This window comes from Rousettus aegyptiacus, unplaced genomic scaffold, assembly GCF_014176215.1.
Source record: "Rousettus aegyptiacus isolate mRouAeg1 unplaced genomic scaffold, mRouAeg1.p scaffold_m13_p_10, whole genome shotgun sequence".
Taxonomy (NCBI): Eukaryota; Metazoa; Chordata; class Mammalia; order Chiroptera; family Pteropodidae; genus Rousettus; species Rousettus aegyptiacus.
In genome coordinates, this window is record NW_023416285.1 from 77,797,185 (window position 1) to 77,814,112 (window position 16,928).

At 38.5% G+C, this 16,928-nt stretch overlaps 1 protein-coding gene across 5 annotated transcripts in view; it reads left to right on the top strand.

Moving 5' to 3' along the window:
• Positions 1–16,928, top strand: part of NRP1 (neuropilin 1) — a 131,922-nt gene that overhangs the window by 48,749 nt on the left and 66,245 nt on the right. For all 5 annotated transcript variants that reach the window (XM_016123349.2, XM_016123347.2, XM_016123351.2 and 2 more), the window contains exons 3-5: positions 3,690–3,871; positions 9,534–9,761; positions 15,608–15,763. In XM_016123349.2, coding sequence (XP_015978835.2) covers positions 3,690–3,871; positions 9,534–9,761; positions 15,608–15,763 — 566 coding nt within the window. The remainder of the gene's footprint in view (positions 1–3,689; positions 3,872–9,533; positions 9,762–15,607; positions 15,764–16,928) is intronic.

The following is a 16,928-nucleotide window of genomic DNA, read 5'->3' on the forward strand; positions in this document are numbered from 1 at the left end:
ATACCCTGCAGAGGATTAGTTTTCTTTCCATTAACGGGATCCACCGCAGAGTCAGGGGTCATTGGTACTCAGAAGAGAAAATCCGACTTAAGCGAGGTGTGCGATTTGTCTATTCAGCACTGCAGACCCATAAAGCCTCTGAAACCGCTCTTTGGTGACTTAGTACATTTCTCATTTTCCCATCGCTTTCCCCCCTACTTGGCTATTTCCCTAAAACCATAATTCAAACTTTCCAAAAGAAAAAATAATCTCTGAGTAACCCTTTCAAGAATTCTTAGAAGGAAATCTTTATTCTTTTATCACTTTTATGGGAAACCTAACTCACGGTTACTCTTAGGATGCAAAATGTTTTCACTATTCATGTATCCAGCTAGGGTGAGGGGAATATGTAAACGAAAATCCTTTAGCTTAAGGAGCTTGCACTGTACAACCAGGGACAGCCCAGCATTTCACACCCTAGAATGAAACCATGAGAAAGTAGCTTTTAATTGTAAAACAGGTAATGAGATCTTTGCATTACTTATCAGTAGAGACAGGCTGCTATGCCATTATTAGTGCAGACAGAGAAAGCTTTAAGGTAGAACATTTAAGAAAGGAAACAGGAGGCTGGCTAAAGGAGGAAGGGTTGGTTGTCATCTGAATATTTTAAAAATCCACATGACGGTTACATTCTCGTAAATGGAGAGGAGGAGGCTTGAGGAAGGGCTTCCCCAGGTGCCGCCCACGTCTGCTCTGGGAGCAGGGGGAGGAAGCGGCCCCACGACCATGCCCCTGCACAGAAGGCCAGTGTCCCTTGTGCCCAGACACAGCTTCCTTATCACCTGGAGCATTCTTTTTCAGGAGCAGGGCTCCAAATGGAGGAGACAAGTCCGTTTTTTGACCCCTCTTCTAGCTTTTATGAATTACATGCCTGACACACAATTTCCACTTCTCCAGCAGCTGGAGCATGTCCGTTCAGAACAAGGGTCAAACAAGTGCCTCCATTTCCACCTTTGTAGGTCTCTGCTGTCACGACCGGGGAGCTTGACATTCCAGGCAATGCAGTGTTTGCCACACTGGCAGCAGTAACAGAGCAGTGTGCAGCCGGGTAGGAGAGCAAAATTTGCAAACTCAGGATCCTGGGCCTTAGGCCAAAGCAGGCTGGGTACGTTGCTGTGGTGACACATTTAGTCTCTCGGGAGGGATCCTGGCACACCAGCTGCATTCCTGGCACCACGTTTGCCAGCAAGAAACTTACGGAGTGGAAATGGTACCAACTCCAGAGGGAGATGCAAGCTGCTTTCTTAACTTCTTTGGCAACACCGCCCTTTGCAACTTGTGCGAATACACCCTCCTGGATATTTACACGAACTGCTATTTGTGATACTCTTAGGGGCCCTGTTGGATGGTACTTTGAAAGGAAGTGCTAAAATGAGAACAGCGTTCCAGTTTATAAATATAACTATTGTATCCCTGAATAATTCAATTTCCTAAAATTGGCATTTAATGATGCACTGACTTATCTCTTGCTGGGAAGAGATCGTAGTCCCTTTCTCCCTTTAAAAATAGTTTTTACTGTTGCCAAGAGGAGAGCCTAGTATTTACTATTAGAAGATGTGTGAATTAAAATACTAGCTTCTTTCCCTGTTGAAATTCACTAGCATTATATTAGCTGAGTTTTCTCATACCTAGGAGAAAGGTCTCCTCACAGGAATGCCCTTAGTTCTTCAGAAAGCCTGACCCACCTCTCTTATTTGTGACCGGAAGGCAAAATGCACTAGGATTTGGCCACTTAGTATTCAGACCATGTCAGGATTTGAGTAAAAAGCCTATACTGCAGAGCTGGATGCACAGTCGCCAGGACAAACACAGTCGACAGTTCAGATCACAGTTAAATTATAAGCAAGCGTGGGCTAAACATGCAGACCTGTCTAGTCAATGAAGCGAGTAGAGATAAAAGGAATTACCACACAAATGCCAACCTGCAAGGCTTTAATGAATACAGAGATGGCGTTCTTTCCCGCTGCCCCCAGTTGACTGTACAAGGCTGGTTAGGATTTTGAACATAAAGATTTCTTCATCCTCCTTATCCTCCACTTTTGTTTCTCCCCGCCATCTTCTTTTAACATGCAAAACATCTTCCAAAGTATTGAGAAAAGAATGATTTCTCTGTGTATTTCCATAGTTTTGCAAAGGGACAGCGATGCTAGCAGACCAGTGAGTGCTACTGAAAACATCGCAGAGGAAATGCAGTTAATACAATAAATCACATATGTTAATGTTTAGTTCCATCAATGTCAGCTCTATTTTGTTCTTGGTATACACAAAGCTGGTACACAACTTTAACTGATGAGGTAATGTCATTTTCAATTTAGAGAGCCTTAAGCCGTTCACTTTAACTAGTGATATCATCTTTGGAGTTGTCTCCTGAGACTTTACATAAACATAAGTAATATGTCCTGGACAGTTTGAAAAAGGATTGTGAAAGATGACATTGGTCATCATGAGGATGTCCCCCACTTTGATCTCTTTTAAATTGCCAGATACAGTTTATGTTACTGCCATATTTTAGCCATTCCTGAAATTAATACAACCCAGGACTTTTGGACCAAGTTAAACACAGAAATGAAATAAAGGTTTGAAATGAAGGGGTTGTAATGTTTTCATTTCAGTTCTAGAAGAAAAATGGAAGACAAATTGGATTATCTGGTTCCTAGGTGACTTGGTTGATAAAAGGAGAGGAAAGAGCAAGACATTAAGAAATATATAATACTAAACAACAAAAATCTTCCTATTTTCCTGAGGGATGCTAGTTTATTGGAGATGGTTTTTCACCTTTTAGAGATAAGAAGGTCCGAGCATTTCTGTTATCTCAGTGAAATCTTTAGAGTAATATTTTATTATCACTTCCTTTATCATTTGTCTCCTTAGCGTATTATTAAGCCTGAAATTTTTAAAGCACATCACTGATAATTTCAAATGTGTCATGTTTCCTTTTAAAATAACAGTGTTCCTTTAGAGATTGAGGCTGGTGGGTATAAACAAAGTTACTTTTTATTTTTAAATAAACTTTTTTCTTTGAAGAAATTACATTCTGCAATTCAAGCATAGTCTGGGGGGAAGATGTTCTGTGTTTTAACCACTGTGGATACCGAGAGAGTTTTTTTCTAAGAAGACTGGAATTTAGTGGAATTGGGTTAAGTAGTAAAGAATCTGTTTATTATTCTGTGGCCATATGTTTGGAGGGTCGCTCACAGAAATCAAAGTATTATTCGTGGAGAGCTCCAGCCAAGGAGACATTTTGAATTCATAAAAGAACTTCACAGTTTGAAAAGAATGCATAGCATTATGTATTGACACCCCACCACTATAGACAAAGAAACACAATTTAATAATACAGAATTGTGCTCATGAGATTTCTCTTTTTCTTGTTAATTGGTTACTTTAACTGACATTGTCTGCAAGCATAATGGACACCATTATTCTTAATAGTTCTCTGTTGCCAGATGATGTATACAGACATGATGTAGTCCATTTTAATTATTTTCATTTTGCTAGATCTTTTCCCTTCCTTATAATACAGTGATGAATGCAGATAGCACTTTTTTAAAATTCCTGACAGACTATTGCAGACAATACTAGTTTCTAAATTATTGAAATAGCAAGGGCATTTTTTGCTAACAATGTTTCCTTCCACATTTCTATATTAGGTATGACTACGTGGAAGTCATTGATGGAGAAAATGAAAACGGACGTTTATGGGGAAAGTTCTGTGGAAAGATTGCCCCTTCTCCTGTAGTATCTTCAGGACCATTTCTTTTTATCAAATTTGTCTCTGACTATGAGACACATGGTGCAGGATTTTCAATACGTTATGAAATTTTCAAGAGAGGTGAGTAACTTAGCGTAGAACAAATTTGAGTAAATGTTTACTAACATTGTTTGATTCTATGAAAAACCAAGTGAAAAGAAAGACAAGAAGTAATGTTTTATCCTTTTGTAAAACAACACATATTCTCATTACAAAAATATTAGAAAATACTTTAAACAGAGGAAAATTATCCAATATATGGAGTATGTTTAAATTTTTTAAAGTATTTTAGAAATCAAAATCGTATCATTCTAATGTGTTAACCAGTGTTTATAAGGTTTATACTCCATAAAACTCATTTAAGAGCATTTGTTCTTCTTCAAAAGTAAGTTTTATTTATTGTTAAAGTTTGATTTCTTTTCATTGTCCTTGAAAATACAGGGATCCCTGTTACCTTAAAGCCATATCCATCCTGTTCCCTTTAGTTTATCACAAAATTCAAGAGTGGTAGTTCCCAGAAAAGCGAAGTGGTGCACTAGTCTTACAGAGTTTCTAAAGCTGCCAGAGGAAGAAGAGGCTTTCTGTTAATGGAAGAATGGCTGCAGAAAGAACCTTTTGGAGGAAACAAAGCAGTAACACTTTAAATATCATTTTCCTTAGGAGTAAATTTCAGTCATCCATCCAATGCAATCACTTATTAATCTTTCGTTGCAGTGGTATAATTGAGATGAGATAGAATCAGACAATTCATTCTCCCAGCCTCGAGGAATCAAAGGCACATATCAGTCAATTGATAAACACTGTTTTATCTGCACATCACTGTTTCTCCAACAACTTGTAGATTCTTTTTATGTGTTAAATCCGGCCTCCCCTTATTTTACTTATTTCATTATTTGATTATTCTTTTAACATTTATATGTAGGGCACCCATCTAGGGACAGAGGCTCAAGATTTGAATGTATTGGCCTAGAATATAGGAGAAAGAGCTTTTTTTTTTTTTTTTTAACAAAATTTTAGCCACACCAATGACAAATGCTTAAGGTATTCTGGGTCAGTGGCAATTAAGAATAACAAAAAGGAGTCATTAGGAGTTTCTGGGAACATGGATATAACTTCTTAAAATGTCAAAGGAATCTAAATATGGATGGATAGATGAAGAGAGCTCTCTTCAGAAATCTATCTAAGCACATAGTTGAAACCCTTTAGTATAAATAATGGTATACATATGACATCAGTATGTATAGATGATTACATATGTGTATATGTTCTTGCGTTGAAAGCTGTTTGACTTGTTACATAAATCATGGCGTATGTGTATGTATATGTATACACTCGTATCTACATTTGTTCTACCTGCACGTGGCATGATCAAAGAAAAAAGGTGTCAGCAAAGGGACTAAACACAGCCTTTAATTGTCAGTGTTTCTCAAAGAGCCGAAGATGTTTGAAAGAGAAAAGAGAGAACTCAGTCAGTAAGTCATTAAGAATTCTTCATCTTCCTAAAGAACTCAGTTCCCCACCCTCCATTAGTCTCAGATATACCATAATTTTCCCGTCTTGCTCTCCAACACTGTCTTTGAGGCTTGAAGGCTTATTTTGTTCACTCTTCTATACATCCTGTATGTCTTCTAGTTCTTTAGAATTTTTATCCACAGGTGTCGTCACATTTCCTTTCTGTGTCCACTGCCATTAAACAAACAGGCCTGATCTGTGGTTCTCCCCATACTCTCTTATCTTCCAGACAGCTTCAGGCTTATCCTCAAACAGTCTTCAAGCCTTAGTCCTCAAAATGCCTATGGCAGGTCTCCATCATCCATGGTCAAGCCTCGGTGTCCTGTTGGGTCAAGCTCAAGGCTTGACAGCAACTGCTCCAAACTTCCTTTAGCTTCAATTTTCCCAGATTTACAAGCTGGCATCCTGCCTCGGGATAGCACAATGGGTAAAGCCCAGCAGACCTGAATGTGAATTTTAATTCTGCCTCTGACTATCTGTATGACTGTCCAGAGCCTTCTATTCTTCACCCAAAAAATGGATAATAGTATCTAGTGCAGGCTTGTTGTAAAGATCAGTTGAAATGAAAACATGGAAAATGCATAGCCTGTGCCTATCACTGATAAGTGTTGGATAAGCACTTGCTGTTACAATGATTATGGATAAAGCTGGTGCCTTCAGATTTCATAGTCTTTGCTGTCTTCCAGTTTATATCCCTTAACCTGTTAGACACCTAGTTGTAAACAACCTTTTCTCAGGAAAACTTTCCTAATGAATCTACTATTTTTTCCTATATATATACCTAACTTGTTCCCTATACACACACACACACATACACATACTGTATGCATACAAGCACAGATATACTTCACTTACCAATATGTTTCTCCCTAGTGTTTTCAAATTTCTTCATGTGTGCTTATTTCATTTCCCAACTAGATTGGTACCATCTGAAAAATGCAAAGAAAATATCTACCCTCCCTCACTGCATATAATATAATCTTTATAGATACTCCTTAAAAAGTCACTAACATAATACATTTATGCATACTTATACAGGTTTATGGACATTCTCTCCTCAAAAGCCATTTAATGACATAATAAAATCCATGAATCTCTGTTCCTTTGAAACATAGCACTTCTTCTTGGATGCAACAATATCAAGTTTCCTCAAAACATATATTATACTAATCATAGATGAACCAATAAATTAATCTTTCACCTGTGACCTCGAGGTTTTCTTGCCATAGATTACAGTTCTGAGGAAGATTTAGACCATTTCTGAGTCCCTAGGGCTGCAATTCTAGAAAGGCACCTTTGATTGACAGTTGGCAAGGCCAGTCCGCACCTCTTCCCATGCTTCCTGGAGCCATCCTGGCACTCTAATCCTCACTATAGGTACCCTGCTTTTCCCCTTCTATGTATCTCTTTCCGGTTGCTGAAACCTTTGGCCACCAGCCCTCAAATTAATCTCATTCACTTAAAGAAATTTCTCTAGGAAACTCAAGCCTCCCCATGAATCGCTCTTCCTGACCTTGCCTTAGCCAAGGTCATCTAGGCCCAAATGCAGGGAAAAGATGTGGTCATTCTCTGTAGGTCTCAGAGCAGGGGAGAGGCGCATTAATTGAGAGCAGGACTGGTCACTTCATATATTTTTTGATTAAGACTCTACATATTTAATAATAATTCCAGAAAGTATCTTGCCTATTATTATTATCCATTTTCATTGTCACTAACAATAAACGGTGTCACTCTTAAAACTACACAATGTGCTGTCAGTCTTACAGACAATGTCAGAAACATGGGGTTTGCCGTCTCTAGTTCTGGGCACACGCATCCTACATCTCACATCTTGCACCACCAGCTCGTTTTCCCGTAGGCACACAAGGCTACTTGCCCTCCCTCTGGTTCCTCACTTGTATACTCACTACAGAATTCCTTAACCCATTCCTGCCACAGTTCTTTCTGGGGACGCACTTGCTAAACTGTGGCAGATTTACACAATGGTGAAAATGAAAAATATTAAAACAAATTTTGATGTATGATGGAAGAACTAAGAAATTACAGAATCTTTAAGTTTAAAGAGTTTTTTTTTTCAAATCTCAAAATCAGTCATCCCCTTGCTATGCACAGAATCTGAGGACCAGAAAGGTTATGAAGACCAGAAAGATTTCGAGGCACAGCAAGTTAGTGGTAACGACAGGACCTGAACTCAGACCTTCTTGTGCTCAAACCAGTTCTCTTCCATCATTGCCTTGGATTTCCCCAGCTTTTGCCAAATACCTTAGAAAACCTGAGCTAGCTTCCAAAGGTGTTTGACAGGACAAGGACACAGTGAAAGCACTGAAATTTATTTGATTTTGAAAGTATGCCCTTGATTACTGTCATTTTTTTCTCTCATTAAATCTTAATCTCGCCTGGACAATTTTATAAGGAAAAAATGTTAGTACCTGCATTAAACTCTGCTGTTTGCTTTGCTTTACAAGGGCCTACCCAAAGCATTTTTTTTTTTTTTTTACCCCAGGGAGGAGGTTAGAGGTCTGCAGGGTCACTGTTCCTACGTCTTAGAAATAAAATTCTAAAGGGTTTCCAATATCTTATATGCATATTCCTTATGAATTAAGGAGTTAAATTAGCATAATCACTGTCATCTCAGAAGCCACCAAATAACTTAGAAACAGATTATAAATTATACAGGATATTTCATAATCTCCTTACCTGGAACTGACATTGCGAAATGCCACATACTAATAACTTTTTAACCAGAATTGAATAGATAAGCATTTGAGGCCATCGCGGTGAAGGCTGAGCCACATTGAGAAGGCTTTGGGAGGTATTTTAAACAAGTCAGCTTGCTACAACCAGGCTGATCATGCCAGACTAATCAGCATCACTCCTTTGCATCTCCTTAGCCAGGAAGATCTAATATGTACACGGGAAGAAAGCTATTGATCTGTTTTCTCAATAAGTGGCCAGAAGCGCTGGATTTAGCCTACTAACCCTAGCCACTAAATCTAGAGATTTGCTAGTTAAATTTAATCTGTGTTAATGCCTAATACGTTGCCTGTAGTATTTGGTACTTTTGGAGAAATTTTAGTTAAGAACAAGCTCAACAACCCTTCTTATTTAGAATTGAATCCTTGCATGTCATCCTAGGGTGCCATCAGGGAGACAATGGCCCAGGAAAAGAATTGTTGAGTTGGACATCCCCAGGTTGGATCCTGAGATTCAAAAGGGTCAAATCATCTCTGATTCATGGCAGTGGTGGTGGTGATAAGGGGCAGAGCTGATATGCTCCTGTCTGTGCTGATGGTCAATTTTTCAGCTGTGTGGTGAATACCAACCACCCTGTTCAATGCTATACCGTGAATTGAAACTGTGGTCATTTGGGAGTAATAAGGTCAACTTGCAATATATGTACGTATATACTTGACCAGTTTAATATAATTTGTAAAATTTTGGTAACACTGAACAGTCATTAAAATCGCACACTGTAAATATATACATTATACATACACACATATATATGAACAAATAATTTTAGGATGGCAGACAGTACTGTATCTGATACTTTGCGGAAGGTTAGGGTGTCAACATTAATGTCAGGTGACTTCTAGCAACACAGCCTGTAATCACAGTTTATCGTGCCCTCACTAGCAGCCACACTTTACCAGCGCACCTGTGTCAACACCACTCAGAATGAGTCACTCACCCTGGGTACATGTACGAATTACCTTTCACATTTAGTTTGTCAAAAGGCAGAGGTCACATCTGGCAAAGTTACTGAGTCACTCGTGTAGGAATCTGAAACCCAAACTCTCTCCATCGAATTCCCCCTGCCCCTCGCCTTTGTAAATGTTCTATTCCACCAATAAAGAGCTGTCAGACTTAAGATTTAAGGATTTAAGCTTGAAGGGGCTATAATTATTTCTCTAGGGCTCTGTCAAGATTTCTGTAGCTTACTCATTCATTGTTCCCACATGATTTTATATTTGTCATTTTTTTCTCTGCAACAGCAGAAGTTTTTAAATTGCTCCACACAAATGGAAAACTAAGGTGAACACAATAAATCTGAACTTGACTTTCCATACCTAGCACTACTATACAAAGGTTGATTGAGTAATGAATAATTAAGACAATGATTACAATGGTAGGCTTTTATTAGAAAGATATGCTATCTTTGCCCAGGTTATTTCTTGGCGAAGTCATTTAAGAGGATTTTCACTTTACTACTTTTTCTCTTTTATTCCAGGTCCTGAGTGTTCGCAGAACTACACAGCCCCTAGTGGAGTGATAAAGTCCCCTGGATTCCCTGAAAAATATCCCAACAGCCTTGAATGCACTTATATTATCTTTGCACCAAAGATGTCAGAGGTCATCCTGGAATTTGAAAGCTTTGACCTAGAGCCTGACTCAAATCCTCCAGGGGGAATATCGTGTCGCTATGACCGGCTAGAAATCTGGGATGGATTCCCTGAGGGTAAGAAGGGCAGGAAGCATCCCCAAAAGGGAAGGACCTGGAGGGTGGGCACTGTCATTCTTTCACACATGTCATGATACATGCATCATTAAAAAAAGGTAGCTCAGAAGGAGGAGGGAGAACAAAGCAAAATGGTAACTTTTTATGCAGAGCAGTGATAAAATAGTTGAGCTCAAACTGCCTTAGTAATTATCTAGTCCAGTTCTTTCATTTTATACATAAGGAAACTGAGTCCATAAATGATTATGCACGGTCGCATTGCCGTGTGTGTGTGTGTGTGTGTGCGCGCGCGCACGTGTTGTAGAATTGGGACCAACACCAATTCTATTGGGACCAATAATTTTCTTGACTAAATTATTTTGCTCATTTCATTGACCTGCCTACTGGTCATTATTCAATAGACTGTCAGAGGAGGACATCTTAAAAGAGCAGTTAATTCAAACCACTAATTTTACAAGTGCAGAGATTAAAGACCAGAGAGATTAAGTACCTAACAAAATTTTAGGGGTAAAATAAGCATCCATTTTGCCACCAAAAAATTTAGAAGTTTAGAAAAGGAATAAGAACATTCTCTCATTTAGACAGATTCCTTGTCTGTTCTCCAGGGAATTTTTATCTTTGATGACTTGAATCACCTCAATACATATTTTATATTTATTGTTCTTATCATCCAAATTCATTATACATTTAAAAAATATTTATTGTGTATCTGCCATGTCCCAGGCACTGTTCTAGCCACTTGGTAAATAAAACAGTCAAAGATGACTGCCTTTGTGAAGTTTAGATTCTGCAGGAATGAGACAACAAACAAGGCACATTACAAATAAATTAATTATGTACATGGAATGTTAGAAGGTGAGAGGTTCTATAAGCAAAACAAAAAATGAAAGGAAGAAAAAGTAGAGCAGAGTAAAGGCATGAAAAGTGCTAGGGTTAGGGGAGAGGGATTTGTGGGTTAATTATTAAGTAAGATGGTCAGGCTTGGTCTTATAAAAAAAAAAAGTAACATTTGAGCTAAGATTTTAAGGAGGTGGGGGAAGTAGCCATGTAAAGAGCCAAATGAAAGTTTTCCATTTCAATCCTTGTGAATTAGAAGGTGAATGGCAAAACTACACACCCAAATTCTGAATAGAGGGAGATAATATCAAATAATTTGTTGCAGCTGCATTGCTTGTCTTATGTTTAGTCTGGTTTAATATTAAGATTTCTCTAGAGAATTCATTCTACGCAGACCAGGAAGGGCAGCTTGGAAGTCCTTATAAGTCCTGCAGTTAGAGATATGTATAACTATCTATAAACCAGAGTCAGATATTATTACTGAGTTGGAGGAAACAGTATTTAAATAAAATGTAAATGGAGAACAAGTATATGGAAGAGATTGCCTTTGTCTTTAAAATGACATCAAATTATCAGTGTAATTTAATACAAATATGTTACTAAACTGTAAATAACATTGGAGAAAAACTTTTTTTCTCTAGAGAAAGCTTATATTGTCATTGGAATAAATGGGTTAACATTACTTTAGTTGCTTCTTTGCTCTCTTACTATGAAAATACGGTTATGATGATCTTATCGAAATTCCTTCATTAAGTAATGAGATTTGCCCAAACAGACTACTGATTGATTTCCAAGTATTCAATCTGATAATTAGGGAAACAATATTATAATAGTCTTGTAATAATAGTTGGAACATTTAATAATGGGTTTATTTGTTCACAGCCCAAACGTGTAACCTTCCTTTCTAGAACTTACATTTAAATTGACATCTGAAAGGAGGTCTAATCAACTAACTTATTTAGAATACTTTCAGAAAGAAGCACATTGTTATTAGTGTCAAGGGGTTTTCAAAGCGGTAATTTTCTGGCTTCGGAAAAATCACCGAGTTAAAGCGAAGAACAATTGACAATAAGAGTTATCAGCTTTGCAACTCACCCACGTTTTAAACTATGGTACATTTGACTTATTCCCAGAGAAAACCGGCTTTGGAATGTGAAAATTGTGTTTGAATGCTTGTTAATATTTACCTGGCCTCATCCAGCCTGTGCCAATGTAGCAGTTCTCTCCTTTTTTAGGCAAAATGAGAGACTGGTGCTCCTGGGTTTTTGTCAGTGACACTAGAAACATTTTCGTCATAGTGGTTCAACACATGCAGTTCCTCTGCCAGCAAAATTGCTTTTAGTCTTTGATATCCTTTCCAAAAACAACAACCAGAAGGCGCTGAAGGCTTTTAACCATCAAGTGATTTTATGTTGCATTTTATCATAAACATTGAATTAGATGACTAAGTAATTGAAAGCTACCCATTGATTCAGATTGACTTTGAAGGAAAGCAGTTTACTCAAAAACTGGAAATCTGAGGCGTGCACGTTGTGAATTACACATCTCCATCTATCACGTTCTTTGAAGCTCTGGAGAGTCACAAGTAGCAACTCTTAAGTAATTGGGGAAGTTTACATATGGTTTGAGAGCCATGAGCTAAGTATGCTGCGTGGTCGATGCCACAAGTGCTTGTGCTGGATTATGAGCCAAGCATGAATGCGTAACTCACACCACGTGGCTGCAGATGAATCAGCCCCTCCTATGCTGGGGGAAGAAGCTGGTCTGCTGTTGCTGCCTACATTCTAAATATTATCAATGATTTTAGGAATGAGTTTCATAAAAGTTATCTTTTAAGTTCACTTTTGTATTAAAATTAACCTTCTAAATTATAAATATAAAATATAAATGATATAAACATTCCAAAATATAAATGATACAAATGTGCAAATTTTTATCTGGGGAAAAGTTGCAAAGTCCAGATATTCTCCACTAAAATGTTTATTATTGTACAACGAGTGTACATGGACTATCTTGTAACTTTTTGAAATCATTCCCTTTGTTGTTTATTCAAAATGTCTCATTTTAAAAGTACCTTTTTATAGTAGATCATTGCCTTTTTTTTTTTTTACAGAAAGACAAATTGTCTGATTCTGTAGTAAGGTTGTAATTATTGGAGAGATTAATGGAAAATTAAAGAATGAGGTATTGCCATTTCCAGTTGCATGTATATCTTTTAAACCACACGAAGACTATATTGGCTTCACGCCTGAGAAGACATGGTATTTGTTGGCTTACTCTCCCCCGAAAGACAACTTAGGACATGATGCTTGCTTAAATTCTTCAATAATTCAATTTTTGAACTATGCTTCTGTTTTTGTGACTGTTTTCATTTCTCTCCTTGGCCTTTGGGTCCACAAGAACAGAAGAAACCCACTTGCTATGTTCATGTAAATATACAAATGAGCATATGCCCGAGACGGACAAGAGTATTTCACCCACTCTCCCTCAGATCAATATTGCATTAGCTTTCTGGGCCAAGATCTCACTGTTGTTCAGAAAAATTCAATACTTCTTTGTATTATGGTCGAAAAAGCCTTTCACTCTCATATCTTGAGGGCTCCTGGAGAGAGTGGCGCGCTGCTGTCCGGGGGCAACGATCAGAAAGGACAGAGGCAGATTTACGCAGCGTGTCTTACACATTGTACATCAGTGAGTCATGGAGACTCTAAATTATGAGTCTGCACTAGACAAGTTCTCTTCTGTTAGCTCTTTCAAAGAGACACCCCCCGCCCTTCCCAGAGGAATTGAGTGATAGCGGAGGGGGAGGATCAGCAGTCATAGCTAAAGGTGACTGCAGCTTCCCTTATGCCCTTGTATTCTTGGCAAGGTCAATGGCCGTGGTGATCAGAGAATGACCCCAAGGATCAGGACTTTAAAAGTTTGCCCACAACTGCAGAACAAGAAAGTAATGAAACCACAATAATGTAATTTAAATGAAGAAGTATGAATGAATTCTATGCCTGATTGAAAACCAGAAGTGATTTTAGCCAGATATTTTCATGAATATTTTATGGGCAACTTTGCACTCTATAGTGAAGAAAAAAAGTGTTGGATTGTGGTAGGGCTACATTCAGAATGAGGAAAATCTGGCAAAGAACTAGTACTGGTAGGAGAATCTGAAGCCAGGATTAAAGCTGAAAAGAAACCAAAAAAGTAGCAAGAGCTTCATCTTCTGAGATCTTTCTTCTGCCAGCTGGGAAGCCTAACATAACAAAATGTTCCTCCCATCTCCCATAATGCAAAGCCACTGTCCATAACCATGTGATGCCCTGTAGAGAATCTGTATCAATTCTCCCAGAAGGGTCCTTATTTTCTTCCTAATAAAGCAGTCTACACACATAAAATGTTTGGTTGCTAGAGAGTGAGGGGTTACAGTAGAAAGAAAACTCTTCGAAGTGAGTCAAATCAATTACATTGAATGCATGGAGAAGTTATCAGATAGTCAAAATAACCATTTTGCACTGACTCAAATATGCAAACCACTTTGGGTTAGGTGTTTTTGTTTTTGTTTTTGTTTGTTTGTTTGTTTATTCATTTGTTTTTCAAGAGGGTTGGCCAAGAGCTGAAAACCTATTAGCCAAGGATCTGAGCTCAGATTAGGTGCCAGCTGGGAACTCAGCTGGTAAGTGGGGCTCCAGGGAGATCACTTCTTGGAAGGTTCACTTTTTTGATCACACTTGGAGCTTCTCTGAGCTGCATTGAAGCCGCACACACAGTCCTTGGAACGTCATATCCTTGTCGAAGGCCCATCCTGCCAAGGACAGGTCCACCTACTCTGCTTCCGTGAGCAAAGCAACAACTTGTAGTTGAAATGCACAGAAGCATAGATTTCTTGGAGGGGAAAAGCAGTCCACACCAGATTGTCCTTCTAAGCCCAAACAGTCTGCTATGGTCTTACCATATGTGCAATGAGAAAACCTAGAGAAAATGAGACTTTTTTTTTGTCTTGCTGCTGATCTGGACAGAAAAATGAAGAGTCTCCAAGCCAGAGGGCTGCTGCACCATTCATAAGGCAACTTACAGTTACTAATTGCCAAGGTTTGTGTAAAAGCTCTTTAACAAGTTTGTGGCCAGTTTAAGCCAAATAGCAATTTAACTTTATCACAAGTCAGTCGGTGTTCCCTGACTGTCACTGCCTGATGTGCTGCTTTTTACCTCAGGTGCACAAATGGCTGCTTTGGGCATTCGCTAGGTCACTGGACCCCAGTGCAACACAGTTACCTCTCTGAGGTTTAGGAGCAAGAACATTGGGACAGAACTCAGAAAGCCATATTTTCGTTTCACTTTGATTATAACTTGCTGTCATGAAAAATTATCGGTATCCATAGTGTCTAAATTTTTCAATTGTTACAATTATTAACTAGTTTTCAGATTAAGTCCTGAGTAGGACATGACCCATTTTCCTTCATCCAAGTCAGTGACGTTTGTCACAAAGGCTCCGGGACTAAAAGATGGAATGAGGGAGGAAATTGGAGTCATGTGGAGCTGGGTTAGACCCTTGGTACTGCTCTGGTTCCAGACAGGTTTCTAGGACACAGGCCTTCCCCAGGATCTCCTTCTAGGGTGGAGGAGTGAGAATAGGCATCTCCAAGAGACCTCACTGACCGCAGACTAACTGGAGTCTTTCCGCACTGGACCATGTGTGCAGTCTGGTCCTGGAGATGAATGCCAAGGTGGCACTTGACAGCCCAAATCTCATTCCTTGCAACTGAAGCAAGCACTTTGATTCTGTACCTGCTTCTGGGGAATGCAGTTATGCCTGTTATTGCCCTTCCAAACACAATCGGAAATCCTCTTTGAAAACCTGATCCAGCACGTTCACTGCAAAGCAATTAACCAGGGAAGACTTGCTTTGCGTAGGAAAACACTTCTGGGTTCTGTTGGGACCCAGGTTTGCAAATGGTTATTCTTGTATCTGCTGTAGAAGAAAAGATATGTTAATGTTCTCTGCATTTCTCCCTTTCCAGTTGGCCCTCACATTGGCCGTTACTGCGGACAGAAAACACCAGGTCGAATTCGTTCCTCATCGGGCATCCTGTCCATGGTTTTTTATACTGACAGCGCCATAGCAAAGGAAGGCTTCTCAGCCAACTACAGTGTACTGCAGAGCAGTGTCTCAGAAGGTCAGTGTCTATTCATCTCGCAAAGCCCATGTTCTTTCTCCTCATACACCTGTGGCCACATGGAACACTGAAGAAATGTTTTGTGAATTGGAGTGCCAAATGTTTATATTTCTCTTTTAAATGGATTTTGTGAATATCATTACAAAGAACTATCTGATGTGCTTTCTTAATAAAATTATGTACAAAAAGGCTGCTTGAAGCTTCTGAAATTATGAGAGAAAGTGGGAAATGGAAAAACAGTGGCTTGAAACAATAAAATATACCAGACCACCTACCTAGCACCCTCAAATGTGTGTTGGGCTGAGATTCATAAAAGGACAGGCATCGATCATGGATGACTGAGAACAATTCTGTAGTTCATCAAACCACCACACACCATTCTCTGCAGTCATGTAGAATGGATGGTGTGTGGTGGTTTGGTTTGTGAAGACACTGGTGAAAGCCATTTTGTTTTTCCTTCTTTTGTGAATGAAAGTAGATATTTACCTAAAAGAAGGATGTTTTAATTTCTGTTATAACTTGGCATACGAGGAAAAAATATATTTTTTTCTGCCTTACGAAAATACTCAACTAAACTAACTCTTCCTCAAAGTTTATTTGGGCTCTAAGGACCCAAGGGAAAAAAAAACTGAAAGAACTGTGAAAAATTGTGTGTTTCATCCGTTCTAGCTGCGAGGTTATAAAACAGCATGGAGAGAGAAGACAAGGGCTATTTAGCAACCTGTTCTACACATACGCTCGTATCTTTTCTACCAGATCTTACAGGAAAATTAAAAGGCCAATTACATTTCAAAAACTTATTTTTAATTAACTTAGTTGGTTAATTTATGTACTTTTGTGCCCATAAATATTTTTTATATTACAAATAACAAACATAACCTTAAAAATATGAAACAAGTGATTGAAAACCTTTTATGCAATATAAATTTACTTATTGTGATAGAAAACTTGGAATATGTGAAGTTTTGGTTAGTTGAGATTTTCTGGATGGTTGAGAATCTTCTATTTCATCTCTAAAGCTTTTTTTCACTTTAGTACTTTGGAGTCACATTTTTCTAAAATTGATGATTCACTTCCCAATATAATATTTCATGTCAATGTCATATTTTATTTCACTGAGTACATGAGACCTAATGGAATATATATATGGTCATCGTTGTGAGCA